General features: G+C 34.6%; 1 protein-coding gene across 1 annotated transcript in view; it reads right to left on the reverse strand.

Annotated features, from left to right (window-relative positions):
- LOC129217229 (uncharacterized) overlaps positions 1-16,798 on the reverse strand; it is a 30,745-nt gene extending 13,947 nt beyond the window's left edge. Inside the window, exons 1-5 of the mRNA XM_054851502.1 lie at positions 16,736-16,798; positions 10,329-10,373; positions 9,478-9,592; positions 4,590-4,714; positions 257-380 (exon numbers count right to left, since the gene is read on the reverse strand). Coding sequence (XP_054707477.1) covers positions 257-380; positions 4,590-4,714; positions 9,478-9,592; positions 10,329-10,373; positions 16,736-16,745 — 419 coding nt within the window. The 5' untranslated portion in view covers positions 16,746-16,798. The remainder of the gene's footprint in view (positions 1-256; positions 381-4,589; positions 4,715-9,477; positions 9,593-10,328; positions 10,374-16,735) is intronic.
- Positions 16,799-17,114: the final 316 nt, after the last annotated feature.

Genomic DNA, 17,114 nt, shown 5'->3' on the forward strand with positions numbered 1-17,114 from the left:
ACGCGTAGCAGCAACATCAGTTTTACTCGCCTAAAATTCTTATTATTTAAATCCAAAATAACGACTCGATTGTCTGTTACTGTTGCCGTTACCCTACTGTGTAAAACTTTGGATTTTCTCGCTGTTTTACTGACTTGTGTCACTTTCACTTCTGCGATGCAAAATGACAGCTTTGATAATTGAAATGAAATTTGCGAGCAAAATCGAGTTTTCAACTTTTGTGTTTTTAATTCAAACGAATTTAGTAAGCACATACTTGCACGCCAACAGACGAGATGCTTTATCGTTGAGAGTGGATGTTTTCATGCTTTGTGTTACAGCAAGGCATGTTATCAGAGACACAGAGTTCTGAGCAACGCATTCCCAATTATAGTTTAAATCTGCAATTAAAGGTTTAAAAAATGTGAATCAAAAAACACACTGTTGAGTAATTTTACATTGCTCAAAAACTTCATTATTTGAAACTTATTTATCACAATGATCAGTAGCGTACATAGACTTCGGTGGGTCCCCCCCCCCCCTCGCAAGATTTATAAGTGATGCCACCCACCATAAGATTTTTTTTTTTAATTTTAACGAAGTGTTATATTTTTAGAGCGTGTGCCCCAATACCTCTTGCACCTCCCCGTGCCGCGGGGGTTGCGGCAGTGCTATTTTGCAATCAACTATAATAAATTAGAAGTAAACTTGTTGTTCTACCACTAGATGGCAGCATGAGTTTTTGTCGTGGAAACGGACTGAAATTATTGCTTCGTCTATAACCGCCACGAACAGTGTTACATTGCCACTTTTTGTCTTTAACACTAGAAAAAACTTGCAGTCTGATTAATTCAAGACCAGTGTATGAAAACTGCGGTGTTGGTAACGTTATCCGCGATGAAGCTTATTTTATAAGTCTTTTACATACTTCTATATACTTAAAAAATATTTTTTACGGTACTAACCCTACAGTAGAGAATCGAGGACCGAAGGGTCCTCAGATTCGATGCCAGCCGATAGAAGATCCTCCGGGCTTGTCAAGGGTGACAGGGACACATTAAATATTTCGCGGTCACAAAATCCTCCAGGTAAATCATTACTTCTGGGGGTGCTGGACCAGGGATATTGCTTAGCTTCTAGTCTGGATAAAAAAAATAGATCTGTCTTCAAGGCCCAATCCAACCGGTTAAACCATAAGTAGCAGTAGGTACGGGGGACCCCGAAGAGTGAGATATGAACCAGTAAAGAGTTTCAGAATTTTGTCTTATTGGTTCGTCACAGGAAAGTCGCTCTACGGCTTACATTGATAAATCGCTGAATGTATGAAATTTTTCAATATAAACTGAGCTGAAAAAGTTGGAGTTTTTTTTTTTTTTTTTTTTTCCCCGGAATGTCCATGGATGACTGTTACAATGTACTGTAACTCTACAAAATTCATTTCGGAGTTTATTGCCCGATTCATGCGTTCTCACGGCTAGTGCATATCTGTACCTGGACTGTAAAGGGCACTATTTTCATCATTTTCAAAATCGAGATTTAAGCACCATCTTACTCAACTTTTTATACTCTATTCAGTATTGTAAAGCACTAAGGTTTTGATAAAGAATTTTGTATTTTATAACCCCATAAATGACTCTCTCGCTCTCTATCAGTAATACAAATCATCCTCATATAAATAATAGCCAATGATCGAGTAACTCGCGAGTTTCAACAATTAAACTCGCGCCACGGCATGATAATCTGATAATATGTTTTGGTAATGTTTAACGCGCATGGAAAGGCTTTATTGTGACAAAGCTGAACTCGATCCGGTAACTGAACTGTTTTATTGGTAAAACCGTGATTTCAGGGGAATGAAGAAACGAAAAAGATAAAATTAACGCTACTTACCGGAGTTTAGGGTTAATCCACTGGAGTTAGGGTTAAAATTTCAACTATCAAAATATCATCAAACTGTCAATGGTTTCGTTCAAACGTAAAAGAGTAGAAGCAATTTTCACTCGTCATACCTTGACGGGCGACTTTCTAGTAACAAAAGAAAACCGTTTAAAACTCATCTCCTGGATAAATTTGTTTTTGTGACTTAGTGCTTTTACCTCCCAAGGTAGAAGATGATATGAAAAACCGAGAGTGCTTCGTCTGATAACGAATGTCAATGAAATTTAATTCCTTTCGAATGCAACAGAGCTGGGAAACTTCATCTTGTGAATGATAAAGAAGTTAGAACTTTTTTTCCAAAGAAGTCAAGAAGGGAAAATCTGGACTTTGATCGGAGTCTGGTCAAAAAGTTTAAAGATAAAATAAGTATACTTTCTAAATACAGTAAATCCTACTTAATCCGGACCCTACTTAACCGGACTTCGCATAATCCAGGCAGCTTTCAGATGTACATACTGTATAAATAAAAAACCGAGTTAGGCGCAACAAGGTAATATTTCTGAAGGCCGTATTTTGTATTTTTGCAATTTTCTCTTATGCAATTTTATATTTCGTTCTCTTGAATTTTAAAAGTGCACAGTGTTTTGTTTATGTACATTGGCTCAATTTATAGGCTGTTTTGTTAAATCCGTACTTTCATTTATTCGGGCTATTTGGATCCTCTTAAGGGGGGGGAAACCAGTTTAGGAGGCAGAAGTTTTAGTGTTTTTCGTGAATTTTTTCAACACTGAAGGAATAATCAGAATTTGTTCAAACTTAAAGGATATGTTGTTCATATTTTGAGATACACTTTGTAATTTTTTCAAGTCATTTCTGCCAGAAATAGAAGAGTTAGAAGCTGATGTCCATGGATGGTTGCCATCAGAGCTTGTTGCTATTGTGCATTCCTGAAGTCACAATTTTTATCTGTAACCATTACAATTTTTTCTATGGTTAACAACATATTTGCTCAGAATTCTGGCTAAAAAAATAAAATATTTCATGCTACTGAGGTGTTTGATCACAAAATTCACGTTTTTCTACCATTTTTCGCATTAAAAATATTTTTAATAATAATATCAAAGAATTAGGTTAATATAGAGTGTAATTGTATAAAGAATATTCACACAAAATTTCAGAACCATTGGCCCATAACATTTTGCGCTAGAATGCACACCAATTGAAAAAAAGTCGTTTCGAGAAAAACGTGATTGAAAAAAAAAAAAAAAAAAAAAAAACTTCTGTGAACATTTTCCAATCTTCAGTTTTTTAAGTGCTCATAGCATTGGAACTAAACGGACTTTTAAATTAAATTTTGACAACGTATTCTTGAATAGTTCTAAAATTTTATATTTAAAAAAAAGGATTTTTTGACCCGTCTTAACTGGTTCCCCCCCCCCTTAAGTTCGGATTGATGGGGTTGGACTATATAGTTAAAATACAGACGAGTCCTGAAGTGTTCTAGTCCCTTGTTGTATTTTTAAAAAACGCAACTTTAAGAACGGGTATTGTCACAAGGAATGCAAGATTTTGTATCTGTTTATTTTTTGATGATTTAACTGACCTCAAAGACTTTTTTTTTCATTCCTTTGCCATAACTTTATCACAGCACTGTTATAGCTTGCTTCCTAACATTAACTTATTTGCGTATCTGACCCATAGTCAGAGAAAACATGGCGATCGCAAAAACGAAACCTTTTTACTTACGAGTACAAAAATTATCCGATAATTTTCTGAAACATGTTTATTTTATTTCAATCGCCTTATTTCTGCATAAAAGAGGTAAAACGTTCCCGATTTTTCTTTGAACTTTCTGAATTTTCACCCTCTGGATTTATTTTTAACTTTAAAACAAAGTGAAAATTGTCGCTGAAAATCGCAAATTTTCCGATCTTTACGGATTTTGGAATGCCAAACTAAGAGTCCTACAGCGTATCTTAATTAGGTGTCGGATATTTGTTTGCAATATATTAAAAGTTTTTCTTCTTGAAGTTTTTTCTAAAGTTAACTGAGCTTGGTTTTCCTTTTTGATTGAGCTGCTAGATTTTACCTTTGAGCAACAATTGACACATTTGCTGCAATTACGTGAAAAACAACGTACAAACAATCAGAGAATATAACTTTTTTCCCTCCATCGTTAAAAACCAATTGAGTATTAAATGAATCAATTTCTGCAACAGAGTAACAATAGTGAACAACGTAAATCAATTTGCTAAATTGTGCATGATTTACTTTGTTTACTGTTAGAGGCGCCCCGAACTTAAGTTTTTATCAGGGCGGAAATTCTCAACTTGCTGAATGGAATTCCACATTTTGCTGAATGATAATTTTTGCCGAATGGAACTCCAAATTTTGCCCAATAATGATAATTTTACCTAATGAAACTCCAAATTTTGCCGAATCAAGATATTTTTAGGGGGTTCACAGTGCCCTCTCGTGATTTCCCAACGGGGCGCCTCTGTTTAATATTGCTACCATTGAATATAGTTAAAAAAAATTCAAAATGTTCGTTTTGGCACAGAGAAAGTTAAAATAACACTTCTGCCGCAAATTTTTCCTTTCAATGTTCTATGCAATTGGCAAAAGTGCATGACCTCAGCGATTAGGGGATGGCAGCCCTCTAGTCGACTTAAAGAAAATTTCTAATTTAAAAACCACAACATAGAAAACTTATATTTTTGCCACGTACTTACAAAATATAGGATCACTGCTGAATATTTTTTCTGACATGTTGAGACTGTCCTCGAATTTAGGAATAAAGTTTGGAAAAAGTGCATGGTAACATTCACCAACACACTTCAAAAAATCCTTAATATGCCTGAAAAATAAATTATACGAGTATTTAAAAATTTTAAACATTTTCATTTTTGCATTTTCAGTTTTGAGATAATATTTAACGTTTGGAGAATACAAGTGTTATACCAATGAAAATCTCACACATTAAATTTTAAAAAGAATGAAAAACTCTTTCATTTTCATGCATATAATATATTTATGGAAAAATATTGGAATTTTGCTGGTTTTACAACAGGAGCTAGCCATTTGGCATACGAAAGATGCATATGTCTGATTGCGTATATATTATAGAAGGTTTCTGGATTTGAAAATCATTCCACTTACAACTAGGCTTGGCAGACGTTCCGGTTTGACCAAGACAGTACCGGTTTTCAGACAAAATCCCGGTGTCCTGGCCGGATTACTTCACGTCCCGATAAAAGATAAATTTGATTACAGATGACCAAAAAAAATTTTCAAATAATTAACTGTGAAGGATTATTTAGGATAACTACTTTGTCATTTGTAACATTGACTAGTAAAATAAATATTGGATCAGCTTTGTGAGGATTTTTACAAGATTAAAACCAAAAAAGACTTTCTAAAAGAAGTCCTAGTCAATGAAAAGTACATGTACATATTGCTCAAATTTGTGTGTGTGTGTTCCTCATTCAAAGTTTTTTTTTCTTACTTAAGTAACTTAAAAATATTTACCTGTTGAAAACAAAATGTTTAAATTTTCTGCTAAGGTCATTTATTATTGCCCCTGGTTTAAGTTCATAATTTGTAAGCATTTATTCATAACCTTGGGATTGAACTATAAAACACTCTGAAAACCAGCCAGGGGTGTGTACTCTTTTGAATATTTGCGACGAGGGGGGAGGGGCATTCCGGTGTCCCCGTTTAAAACTTCAGAAATGTGGCAAGACTACTTATAACCCGTTGTCAAGGGCAAAAACAGATAAGAATTTTCGAAAATAGTCATTGTTTCTGTTTAAATCAGCGTTTCTTAATTTTTTTTCTGAGTGGATCTCTTTTAAATAACCACTTTTTTCGTGGAACCCCTGTTTTTTCGTAAGTAGTATAATTTGAAGAAACATTCTTATTATTTTTTTTTTGCAGTCAAAGTAAAAATAATTTTAAAATAAAATTTTTTAGTGTCAAATTTCAAAAATTAAAATCTAGAAATAATTTTGAAAACAAAATTTTGTAGACACGAACAAAATTTTAAAGTTTAAAATTTAAGTTTCAGTTTTTAAAATTCATTATTTTAATAGATTTTTAAAGTTTTCAAAAAAGAAAGGAAAATAAAGAATGAAGTCCAAACTCTCGAGAAAATGGCACCTTATTTTTCGTAGCGTTTATTAACTACGGCATCAATAATGCCCAACCGCTACCTCATAGGTTGTCAAAAGTATGTTCACGCAGTTGGATTCCAAACAACCATGATTGGTTGATTGCAGTGTGACAATGAATGGGAACAAAAAAATTGTTGCAGTTGGAGTGAAAGTCAAGAAATTTTTGTACTTTGGAGCAACTAAAGCCCTGAATCGTAGTCTAAAGGCAATGACACGTCCGCCATCTTAAGGGCTAAACGCCGCTTTTTTCCTATGTCTGATATCGTGTTTTGCTTCTTTAGTGTGATTTCTTATTAACTCTACGTAAATCCATAGTCAACGAGCTGATGTGTGCATCACATCGGCGCCGATGGTTCAACAATTTAGCCATCGGCATCGGCTGCCGATGCTAACTTGCAGGAAACATCGGCCCATTATTTTCCTATTATTTCCCCATTATTGCAATTTTAATGTGATTCAATAGTAAACTCTCTAAATATCAGCAACAGTAGACAAATTGAAACCAGATCTAAAAAAAAAACCCGCCAAATTTGTCGCTAAGTTGGCGACAAAACTTGGCGACCAACAGACTGGCAATATAAATTCAAGTGTCCGCCAAATTATATCACCACTTGAGTTTTCATCGAAATTAACAATGATTTTCCCCTCAAAAAAGTGCAAAAGACCCCTTTAGAAACATCCGAATGCAACCTAAAGGAGAGCTGCACAACTAGACTCCCACTAGGAGTCTACGTACCAAATTTCAACTTTTTAGGACATACCGTTCTTCAGTTATGCGACATACATACGTACATACAGACGTCACGAGAAAAGTCGCTGTTATTAACTCGGGAATCGTCAAAATGATTATTTCGGGCGTCTATACGTTCTTAGGTATGTATGACCGTGTGGTCGGGTCGGGGGAAAAAAAAAAAAAAAAACCTCAAAAAAAAAAAAAAAAAAAAAAAACCAACATTCATTCGGGGGTGAGCAAAATGGAAGTTAAGGTCGATTTTTGAGTGAAAAAGTTTTCGCGAATACAATACTTCCTTTTTTAGCGCGTGCGCGACGCAAAGGAGGGTAATGTGTTTATCAGTCTATGTATGTATGTCCGTTTCTATGTGGCGTTCTACAGGCCTTAGCCAATTTTGGTAATTCTTACGTCAATCGATTTGTCTCAACCTTGGGAGTGTCACTAAACACATGACAGTAATCAAAAGTACCATTTCAAAAACCATTTGCCATTTTGTCAGTTTGGGATCGGCGCACGCTGGGTGTCACATACTGTGCCGCACGTAACCTGCGTGCGACAAATGCAGGTAGTTTTCGCTGCCTGAATTTTTACCCGACTCTGCGTACGCCACGCAAAGATGGGTAATGTGTTTATAAGTCTATGTATGTATGTTTGTTCTTATGTGGCGTTCTGCAGGCTAAACGCCTCGGCCAATTTTGGTAATTCTTACGTCAATCGATTTGTCTTAACCTTGGGAGTGTCACTAAACACTTGACAGTAATCAAAATTCACCATATCAACAACCAGTTGCCATATTTTTTGTCAGTTTGGGATCGGCGCACGTTGGGTATTGCACACTGTGTCGCACGCAGGTAGCGTGCGACACTAATAGTTTCGCACGCCTGAAATTTTTTGTTTACTAAGTCTACTAATTGGGGTCTCATTGGCCGAGTGGTCTAAGCGATTGCTTCTCCCACTTGAGGCGGTTGGTCAAGACACCCTCGCTCTAAATGTACTTTCCCCTCTTTCTGATGTAAATTCTTCCATGTGTTCTTTATATGTATTCTGTACTGTAATAAAAAATATATTATGCGTAACGAAGGCAAGACACTCAGATTGTAGTCCTCATCAAAATAAACCCGTGCAATAAGCACCAAAAGAAAGAGTCTACTAATTCGATTTTCATTTCTAACATGTTGCATTTGTTTTTGCCTTGATTTAAGGGACTGAGTTTCGCGACCTGTACTTTCTTGAGAGACTTTTTTAGTTTTGCGAGAAAGACTTGACTGACGACATTTCCGATTTCGCGTCATCATGAGTTATACAGGCTGTTTATATAGCTGTGCTGTAGTTGACTTAAGTTCGCGCATTTTTGCCGAAGGTCAAGCCCATGTAGCTTTAAGTCGAGTTAGGTTCCTAGAGGGACTAATTATCAGTAGTTTAGACCACCGCAAATTACTAAAAACCTCACGATACAAACAAACTCTCCCAATGAAATGACAAGGTTGCAAAATGTACCGTCTTATAATCATAATAACTCAGTCAATGAAAGTTAAGTAAAAAGTGTAAAATAAAAAATTATTAAATAAAAACAAAAAACCCAACTGCGTAAAACCAAAAAAAAACTAAAAAGAAAAATGTATAAATCCAGTAGTTTAGAATGTTATTAAGTACTACTGAATAACTACACCGTTGAAATAGTTTTATAACCGTACACAGATAAGACAAATCATAAATTCAAAAGGGGAATAGAAGTATCAACAGTCGGGGCCCATTCAAATTTTACGGGGTTCCTTGAATCATAAAGGAATGGGCCCCGACTGTTGATCCTTCTATTCTGCTTTTGAACTTATGTTTGTTTTATTTGTGTATACGGTTATAAAACTATTTCAACGGTGTAGTTTTTCAGTAGTACTTAATAACATTCTAAACTATTGGATTTATACATTTTTCTTTTTAGTTTTTTTGGTTTTACGCAGTCGGGTTTTTTTTTTATTTAATAATTTTTTTATTGTAAAAGGAAGTAAAAAGTACACAATCAAGAAGCAAAACACTACTTCATTATAGCAGATATAGGAAGAAAGCAGCATTTAGCCCCAAGATTGTTACACATTCGAGATCAGCGAAAATTTGAACACTTCAAGAGTCTCCAATTATCACATGCTACGTTGGGAATACGCAAATAATTTTTAATTATTTTAACTATACTGCAGTTACAAGAGATATTGGTTGTTATGGCGGTATATCCCCAGTTTCGCCAACATTAAAATCCCCCCTCCCCTAAATATATCAAAAGGTATGATTAAAACTGAAAAACAAGGGGGAAGGATATTTCGTGTCGGCAAAAATGGGGGGACACCGTTTTAGCTCCAAATAAGAATCCTGATTGTTGAAAGAAACAAAGATTATCGGACGTAGATTAATGTGATTAATATAACTCAACATTAGGAAGTTACTCACAACGTAAAAAAAAAAAGTTTCGTGGACTTGTTCAAAATCTGACATTGGTTGTTATTGATCCAAAGTTCATATTTGTAAGGCAACAACGGTGGCAAAACTTATTTTGTTGCAGTCTCGAAATCAGCTTCGATCTCAAAGCATTTAAGAGAGCGTGTCGTTACATTTGTTATGAGAACTTATTAAACTATTTCAATCTAGGAATTTTAAGCTTCAGGTTAAGCTTTCATAAAAATGTGCCAACTGCCAACAATATGACGTCATGCTAAATTCCTCTACCTGCTCAGCGTCTCGGTTCCATCTTCTCTAGTGTGTGACAAGAGGTTTTCCACCCGTCGGTTGCAGGTTATGATATTACAAGTTGTAAGACACAGTGAGAGTTTATTTAGAAATGCTATAAAAGAAAGTACGGAAGAGTTAGATTTGGTACATTATTAAACATTAACAAAATAAAATTAACAGCAAAATTAAAAGTAGCTAAAAAGGAAAAAAATAATAATCTTTAAACACCAGTACTACTTCGTAAACGTTTTGCGACCGAAAATGATACACAAAATCAAAATTATGAAGTAATCCTAAAAGAAATTTTGAATAGATCAGAAGTGCAGTGATTTATTTAAATCAGACAATATTTCTATGCATTATAATAATTAACACATTTACATAATATTTCGATTAATTCATAATTTTTAGCCAAAAATTATGTTTAAAAGAAGTGTTGTTAGCCGAATTTAACTTTTAACGGAAGTTTGCAAATAATTATCTTCAACCAGTGATAATTTTATTTTCTTTCCTCAATTCTGTTGTGAAGTCTGTTTCACATTCAACAAAATGTGAGTTACAAAGTATGTCCGTTTAATGACTGAAAATTAAATTTGAGTTGAAATTGATTTTCAAATTTATCGATCAATTTCAATTGAAAAAAAAAAAAAAAAAAAACTATTTAAATCTTTTTCTAAAGCTTGACGGTTCCGTCGGTTTTTGAAAAACGAGTTTCATTTCTTTCGCTCAAGTTGCGACAGAATTTCTTACATTTGACAAAAATACTGTCCATGGTTTGGGAGGGGTCATGACCCCCCATGAAACTCCCCTTGTATCCGTCCCTGAATGCATTATGTTTTGGTACTTACATAACACCAGCAGAAGGTTAAAGGAAGATTTTCGGAAAAGTAAACCTGTAATAGAAAAAAAAAGTAATTATAAACTCAATCCTGTTATGTTACTTCTCTAAATAAATATTGAATGAAATGTAGTTTTGGAGCATTTTCACTGAACACGGTAACTACAAACTTCTTACCTGCCTTTCACCTGAATGTAATATTTAATTTTCCTACTTGAAAGCAGGGCCGTCCAAAGAGCTGATGGCGAAGGGGCGAAAGTTTCCTGGCGCCCCCCCCATACACACAGAAAAATCGAGTTAGTTATAGCATCTGTGCACAATACATGCTTGAATTTTTTACATACCAATGAACAGACCAATCAGAGGGCTATGCATTTTTCAAATTAAAACACAAGCAATGAATCTGTTTCTAATATTTGTAAAACATTAATGCCTCAAAAACTTTTCGAAAAATGGAAATGTTAAAAATCCAAATCTTTAGCGAGTAAAAAACAAACAATTAAAATTGAATTGGTTATTCATATTGATAAAACTAAGAACAAGAATAAATAATTTGCTGATAATAAATAGAAACTGTAATTATCGAAGTAAATTACATCAAAATTAAATTTCGATCTGGACTCATCCAATGATTCTTTTCAAGAGTATTTTTGGTTTTACTTGTGCGAACTTAATACCAGCTTTCATATATGTTATAAACAGAGATGTTATTCTTTTGTATCAAATATTTCCAAGTTTTAGAAAGAAGCTCTCAAATACTCAAAAACTTCGAAAATCGCTCAGAATTATGTTTTTAGAGTTCTAATTTCGAAAAATCACTGGCCCTAATGTTAGAAAATATGGCCTAACGAATTGCGTTTTAAGACTTAAGTTTAAGAAAATATTCGTGCAAGGGTCCCCATGCCGCCTTTCTTTAATATCACAAGCAATGGAGTTTTCAAACGACACTTACAAAAAAATTCAAGTGGAATAGCTTGAATGTAAACCATTGCTTAAATTTTTTGAACCATAATTTTGAACAAGTTTCATGGGAAATACTTCAGATCCTCCTTTCCATAAAATCTTCAAAGTTTGTCGAAAGTTGTGTTTTTGAAACTTTAATTTCGAAAACTTACAGGGGGAGAAGGAATTAATTTCAATCTATTCAAAAAAAAAAAAAAAAAATCGATCGGAAACAGTGTCTGAGCTTCCTCCATTACCCTAAGTTCAATAAAAATGGCCCATAATCGCGTTTTTAAGGCTAAAATTGCGTTTTTAAAACTAGAAGTTTCAAAAATTTGACCGGACACTTTTTGACCTTTTTTCCCCATCTAATCACAAAAAAAAAAAAAAAAAAAATATTTCTGTTTTTTTTTTTTCCGATGTGCCCCCTTAAAACTTTTTCCTGTTTCCGTCACTGCATGCAGGGACAGAATTCAAGCAAATTTGGTGAGAGCTAAACAAAGGAAAAGTGCCTTTTGTTTGATTTTAAACAGTTATACTCTCAGAAAACAGTTACAGTCTCACTCTGTACGTGCTTCAATGATACAAAAGAAGCTAATGTTTTGGAGACTTGGAGTGAGGAATATTTTCGTGTCGTAGAAAAAAATAGAGAAGCATTGCAATGATTTTCCATTTTGTGTGTCTATGACTGTGTACCTATGATACACGAAATGAAGGGGCGCCGCAAGGCGCAACTAATTTTGTACAATCAGGGCATTTTATACGATGAGGGGCGCCTCTCATCGTATAGTGCCTGTCAAAACGAGGTCCTTCTGTTCCGCTGAAAAGAGGGGCGCCTTGCGGCGCCCCCTCATTTCGTGGCGCCCGGGGCAATTTTTCGTGGCGCCCGGGGACATTTCGTGGCGCCGGGGCTCCCCCCCCCCTCGGGACGGCCCTGCTTGAAAGAGTGGCAAAAACACCATAGGGAACGGCACGGTACATTAACGTATCGTTTATGTAAACTTTCAACCGTATTTGTCTTGAAAATGCGGGAGTTGTGCAAAATTAAATATCCGTACCATCTGATTCAGCTCCCTTTAATTTTTGCTAACAATAAAGCGGTAAGATTGGGATGGGTGAATGGCTGTCTGTGACACGTATAGGGCCAAGACCGTTCGGCCGATTTTCGTGAAACTTGGCACCAAAGTAGTTTGTAGCATTTGGTGTGTACCTCAAAGAGTTTTTTTTTAAATTCATTTTTTTTCCAATTTTAAACTCATTTCCCCCAAAATTTTATAACATAGGGTGAAATATTGCATGCATATTTTAAAATTTTATCTCATTCGGGAGCTTGGAGTTTTCTGCATTAGAATAACTTTCAACGGCCCTTTAGGAGAGCGATGAGAATTGTTCATAGAAAACCCGAATCCGATGCTGACCGGAACCAAATTAAGAGGTTCTAAATGATTGAGCTCCAGAATAAAATAGAAAATTACAGATGAATCGTATTCATTTTCGTAAATAAAATTAACGCCTTGTTTTGTTGCCACCTTTTAGCACCACCGTATTTATTTATTTATTTATTTATTTAAATCTACTTCATATCACGTCAAACCAAGCTCTTCTGTATCATAAAAAACGAATTAATTGAAATATTTTCATTTTTACTAACAATAAAGCTGGAAGTCTCTCTGCCTGGATCTCTGTGACGCGCGTAGCGCCTAGACCGTTTTCACGAAATTTGACACAAAGTTAGCTTGTAGCATGGTTAATACGAACGAATACATGCTAATAAGTATTTATCGACATAAAAACAAAATGAAAAATTGAAAGGTCAATCTTTTTAAATTCAGATGTGAGAACTGAAAAAAGGAAAATATTGTAGTGCGTATTTAAGGTATTTTTAGTGCGTGTTTGCATGCGAATTTAAATGATTCTTTAGCACAGGGGCTCTCAACCTTTCAGGCTCTGCGCCCCCCTTTGAGCACTGACACGCGGTCACATCCCTCCCCCAGTACGTTCTTATTGCAGTCTAACCTGCTTATAAAGAGCGCGAAGGGGCCGCGATATTTGCTCGTTATAACCGAGTTATCGTAAAAAATCGGTTCGTGAAAAAAATCATGAAATTTATACATGCTTTCTTTGTTATTTCTATGCTTTTATACAGTACCAAAGAAGTTTGCCATTTACTTTGAACTGTCCTATTGTCTCTTTCTTGTTATTGTTTTCAAGGAACGTGTGAACCGAAAAACATCTTCATTTGCATCTGTGGCTTCAAATAGTTTGGAGTTTTTCTGCACGTTAAAAGTCATGTATGTCGAGAGCTATTCAACTTCTAATTCTTCACATTATCGTGGTCGCTTTATTTATTTTTGTTTTTCTCATTTGCATTAGCTTCACTTTGAGCTACAATATCCTCGGAAGTATATCTCGTTAATGATAACATTCCCTTCAACAAATATATAGTTTTTAAATGCTCCTCTACTCTACGAATTTCAAAAAAAAAAAAAAAAGGGCCGTGTCATCACTTGTTTTCAAGAATTATATCTTATCTGTAACTTTAGGTTGAATTTAAAATGTTAGTGGAATTTTTCCAAAAGTGAAATTATCCCTTCTGAGGAGGAAATCAACGGGAATTTCAAGGATCACAAAAATATTGCTCGCTTTAAGCGGGGTTTGCTTGTTAAAAGCGAGTTATGTTCACATAGACTTAACATAGTACCAACCAAATCTTTTTTTTCCTCGCCAAATCCGAGTTATCGTTAAAACAGGGCTCGTTATAAGCCAGTTCGACTGTACAAGTAGAATAGGAAACTGGAGCTAATTAGGATAGCAAAAGCTAGTTAATAAGTAAAAATACAGATATTTTCGCACACAAAATTCGCCACTCTTTGCACAAAACTTCGTTTTGAACATGTTATCGAAAGAACGTATGAAATCCAAGAAGCAAAGAAATAAATACTATATTGATCCCAAATTATTTTAGGCAATTTAAAATCAAGGGCAGGTTGGCGTGCCCCATTGGTCACTTTTGCAACCTTAATTACTGTTGTTTTAATAATTTCATGTGATCACAAAATAAAGTATATCATTGTTTCTAATCTTTTTATTTTCTCTCATATACCCTCAGCCCCCCTGGAAATTCTTCTACCCCTCTCCCTCAGGAGTGCGGGACCCACAGGTTGAGAACCGTTGCTTTAGTGAATATAATTATAAATCTACTGATAAGTTATCCCTCAAAAAATTAGTTTTGATACTGTTTCAACGCACGAGGAAAAATTAAAAACGTCTCATACTATGTAAGTGAAATGCGAAGTCTATCACATTTTTGATTCTTTACAGACAAATTTATTAAAAGAATCAGTAGCGTTGAGTATTTGAATGAACTGAAAACATTTCACATGCATTTTGACGAAAAGTTCGTGTTGCTGGTCATATAGTTACAAAACTTAGCACTATGACAGGATCATCATTTTGGAGGCGAGGGGGGGGGGGGGCTTAGAAATTCAGGACATTTTACAGGGAAAAAAGACAAAGTACATAATTACATTATGTTTCGAAAATCCGGGGGTAGGGGGTTGGGCAATAGCCCCATCCTGTACATATAGCACATAAAAATGTAAAGTAGAGGAAAATCAAATTTTTGTGGAAAAAAAAACATTGCGAAATGTCATACCCCATCTCGATATTTTTAGTACGTGGCCGCGTTTGAAAATAAATTCATTATGATAAAATACGCTCATTTTAGTTCATGTAACTCAACAGCAGTGCTGCCACTCACTGCTAAAATAGTTGCATTAGAAGTCTATAATGGAAAAAGTTTCTAAAATAGTCACAATTTTTTTTCTTCAAAAATAGCATTTATTAGTCCTAATAATATAATTATCAATGATTATTCGATAAATACACATTTTGGCTGCGTGGAATGCAAGCGGAACCATTCAAAGCAGAGGTAACTGATCATTAGGAAGGGGTGGGGCAGCGCTGAACCGGTCTCAATTATTTTAATACTATTAAAATTTTTTTTTTTTAATTTTATTTTATGACCAACAAATAGCACCTGTGGTCCTACAAATCCTACAATGAAATCACATGGTACAGTTACGTTGAACAAATTTTATTCCAAAAAGTGTTTTTTAAGTAGTCCTGAGTAATTTTCAGAAAACTGTAACTTTTTAATGGTTTTCATCAAGATTGCGGGAAAAGAATTGAACTCCTTTCTTAAAGTAAGTTCCTTTAATGCGATATAATTGGCAATTTTTTCATTTTTTATCAAAAAGAAAAAAATTATGGCATCACTTTTTCAGACCAAGAAAGTGGGGTAGGTTAGTCTACTCTTTGTGGGGCACGTTGAACCCAACCAATCTACCCCCACATATTTTAAAAACTTTTTTTTTGCTCTTAAATCTCAATAATTATAACAGTATTCTGCGATTTTTCTTTTGATTTTTAAAAAAATAATTGCGTGCTTGGTGAATACTTATTGCTGTTTTTAAATAAAGATGATTTATCAAAAAATCAATTTAATATGTTATATTATCTTTAAACTTAATTTTTTTCACTCTACACACAACAGAGAATAAGGTAGTTACAAAGTTTAATAGTATTTATCACTAAAATTATAACAAATGTTGTTTGAGTTATGCGGTCCAGTGTGCCCCACCAGGCGGACCGACGTACCCCACCCGTGGGGCACGTTTACGAGGTTCCGTTGAAAAATTAATATAAAAAATGTTTATCAATTCAACACTTCCAAAACAATCTGTGGTGTTGAGAAGTGTTTAGTGAAACTTATTGTAGAAAATAGAACAAATCATTAAATTTTTTAATGAGCGGACCAACGTGCCTCACCTCCCCTTATACAAGGCAAATGTTTCATAAGCAACTCTTGGGGGGGGGGGGGGATTAAATAAATAAAATGAAAGGACATTTAATTAGATTTTATTCCAATCTTTTTAAATGAACACTGGAGAAATAAGTACCGACACTTCTAGTATAACTTCACTGTCGATCGTTAATTAAAGACAATAACAGTAAAAGATTGACTGCATAAGAAGTTCTAGAAACGCCAGATTCATTGCATTTTTCATGTACAAATTAGCGCTCGTTTTCAAAAAAAAAAAAAAAAAACCTAGCAGATAAGATGCGTATATATATGTAATTTAAAAAAAAAAAAAGTCTCATATCATTTAATAAAAATTTGTCATTCCAAATATGATTGAGACTAACATTAAGCTTTAATTTAAAGAAACATACTATCAAAATAAAATTTCTAATATTTTCTACAATATGTTAAGTTCGAAAAAATGTTAACACAGTCAAGTTTTAAAAATTGATTGGAAAAACAGTTTTAGCATCTGACATTAATCAAAGATTGAATATTCATCGTAATGGGAAAAGGATTATATTAGGTACACGTTACACTTTGTAGAAATATTGACTAATTGAAAAAAGAGGGACTTTCCCTCCGAAACTTTTAAAAGAACCTTTACTCACCAAGCAACATGATTTCGTTCTCTCTCTCTCTCAGCTTCGATAAAACGAGAATTCTATTGAAGAGCTCGCACATACCAGCGCCCTCTCGGGTGCTGCATTCATTTGCAATGCATAAGCGTCGAAGCAGCAAATACGCTTTATTTTGTTTGCCAATTGACCATTCACGAACGATGTTTGAGCTTCCATACTTCCGGAATAGAGCGGCTGTTTAACAGCAATAAAAATAAGTTTTGGTTTGTGAGAGCGTTTAGTCGGAATGCCGATGCTTACAAACGGTTGAGAAAAAAATACTACCATATAGCGATTTTAGGGCTCTATTTCGTCTAGTCTAGGAAACGTAATATACAGGGGAGCACCGAAACTAAATTTTGGGTTACTT

This window comes from Uloborus diversus, chromosome 2 (genome assembly GCF_026930045.1).
Source record: "Uloborus diversus isolate 005 chromosome 2, Udiv.v.3.1, whole genome shotgun sequence".
Classification (NCBI taxonomy): Eukaryota; Metazoa; Arthropoda; class Arachnida; order Araneae; family Uloboridae; genus Uloborus; species Uloborus diversus.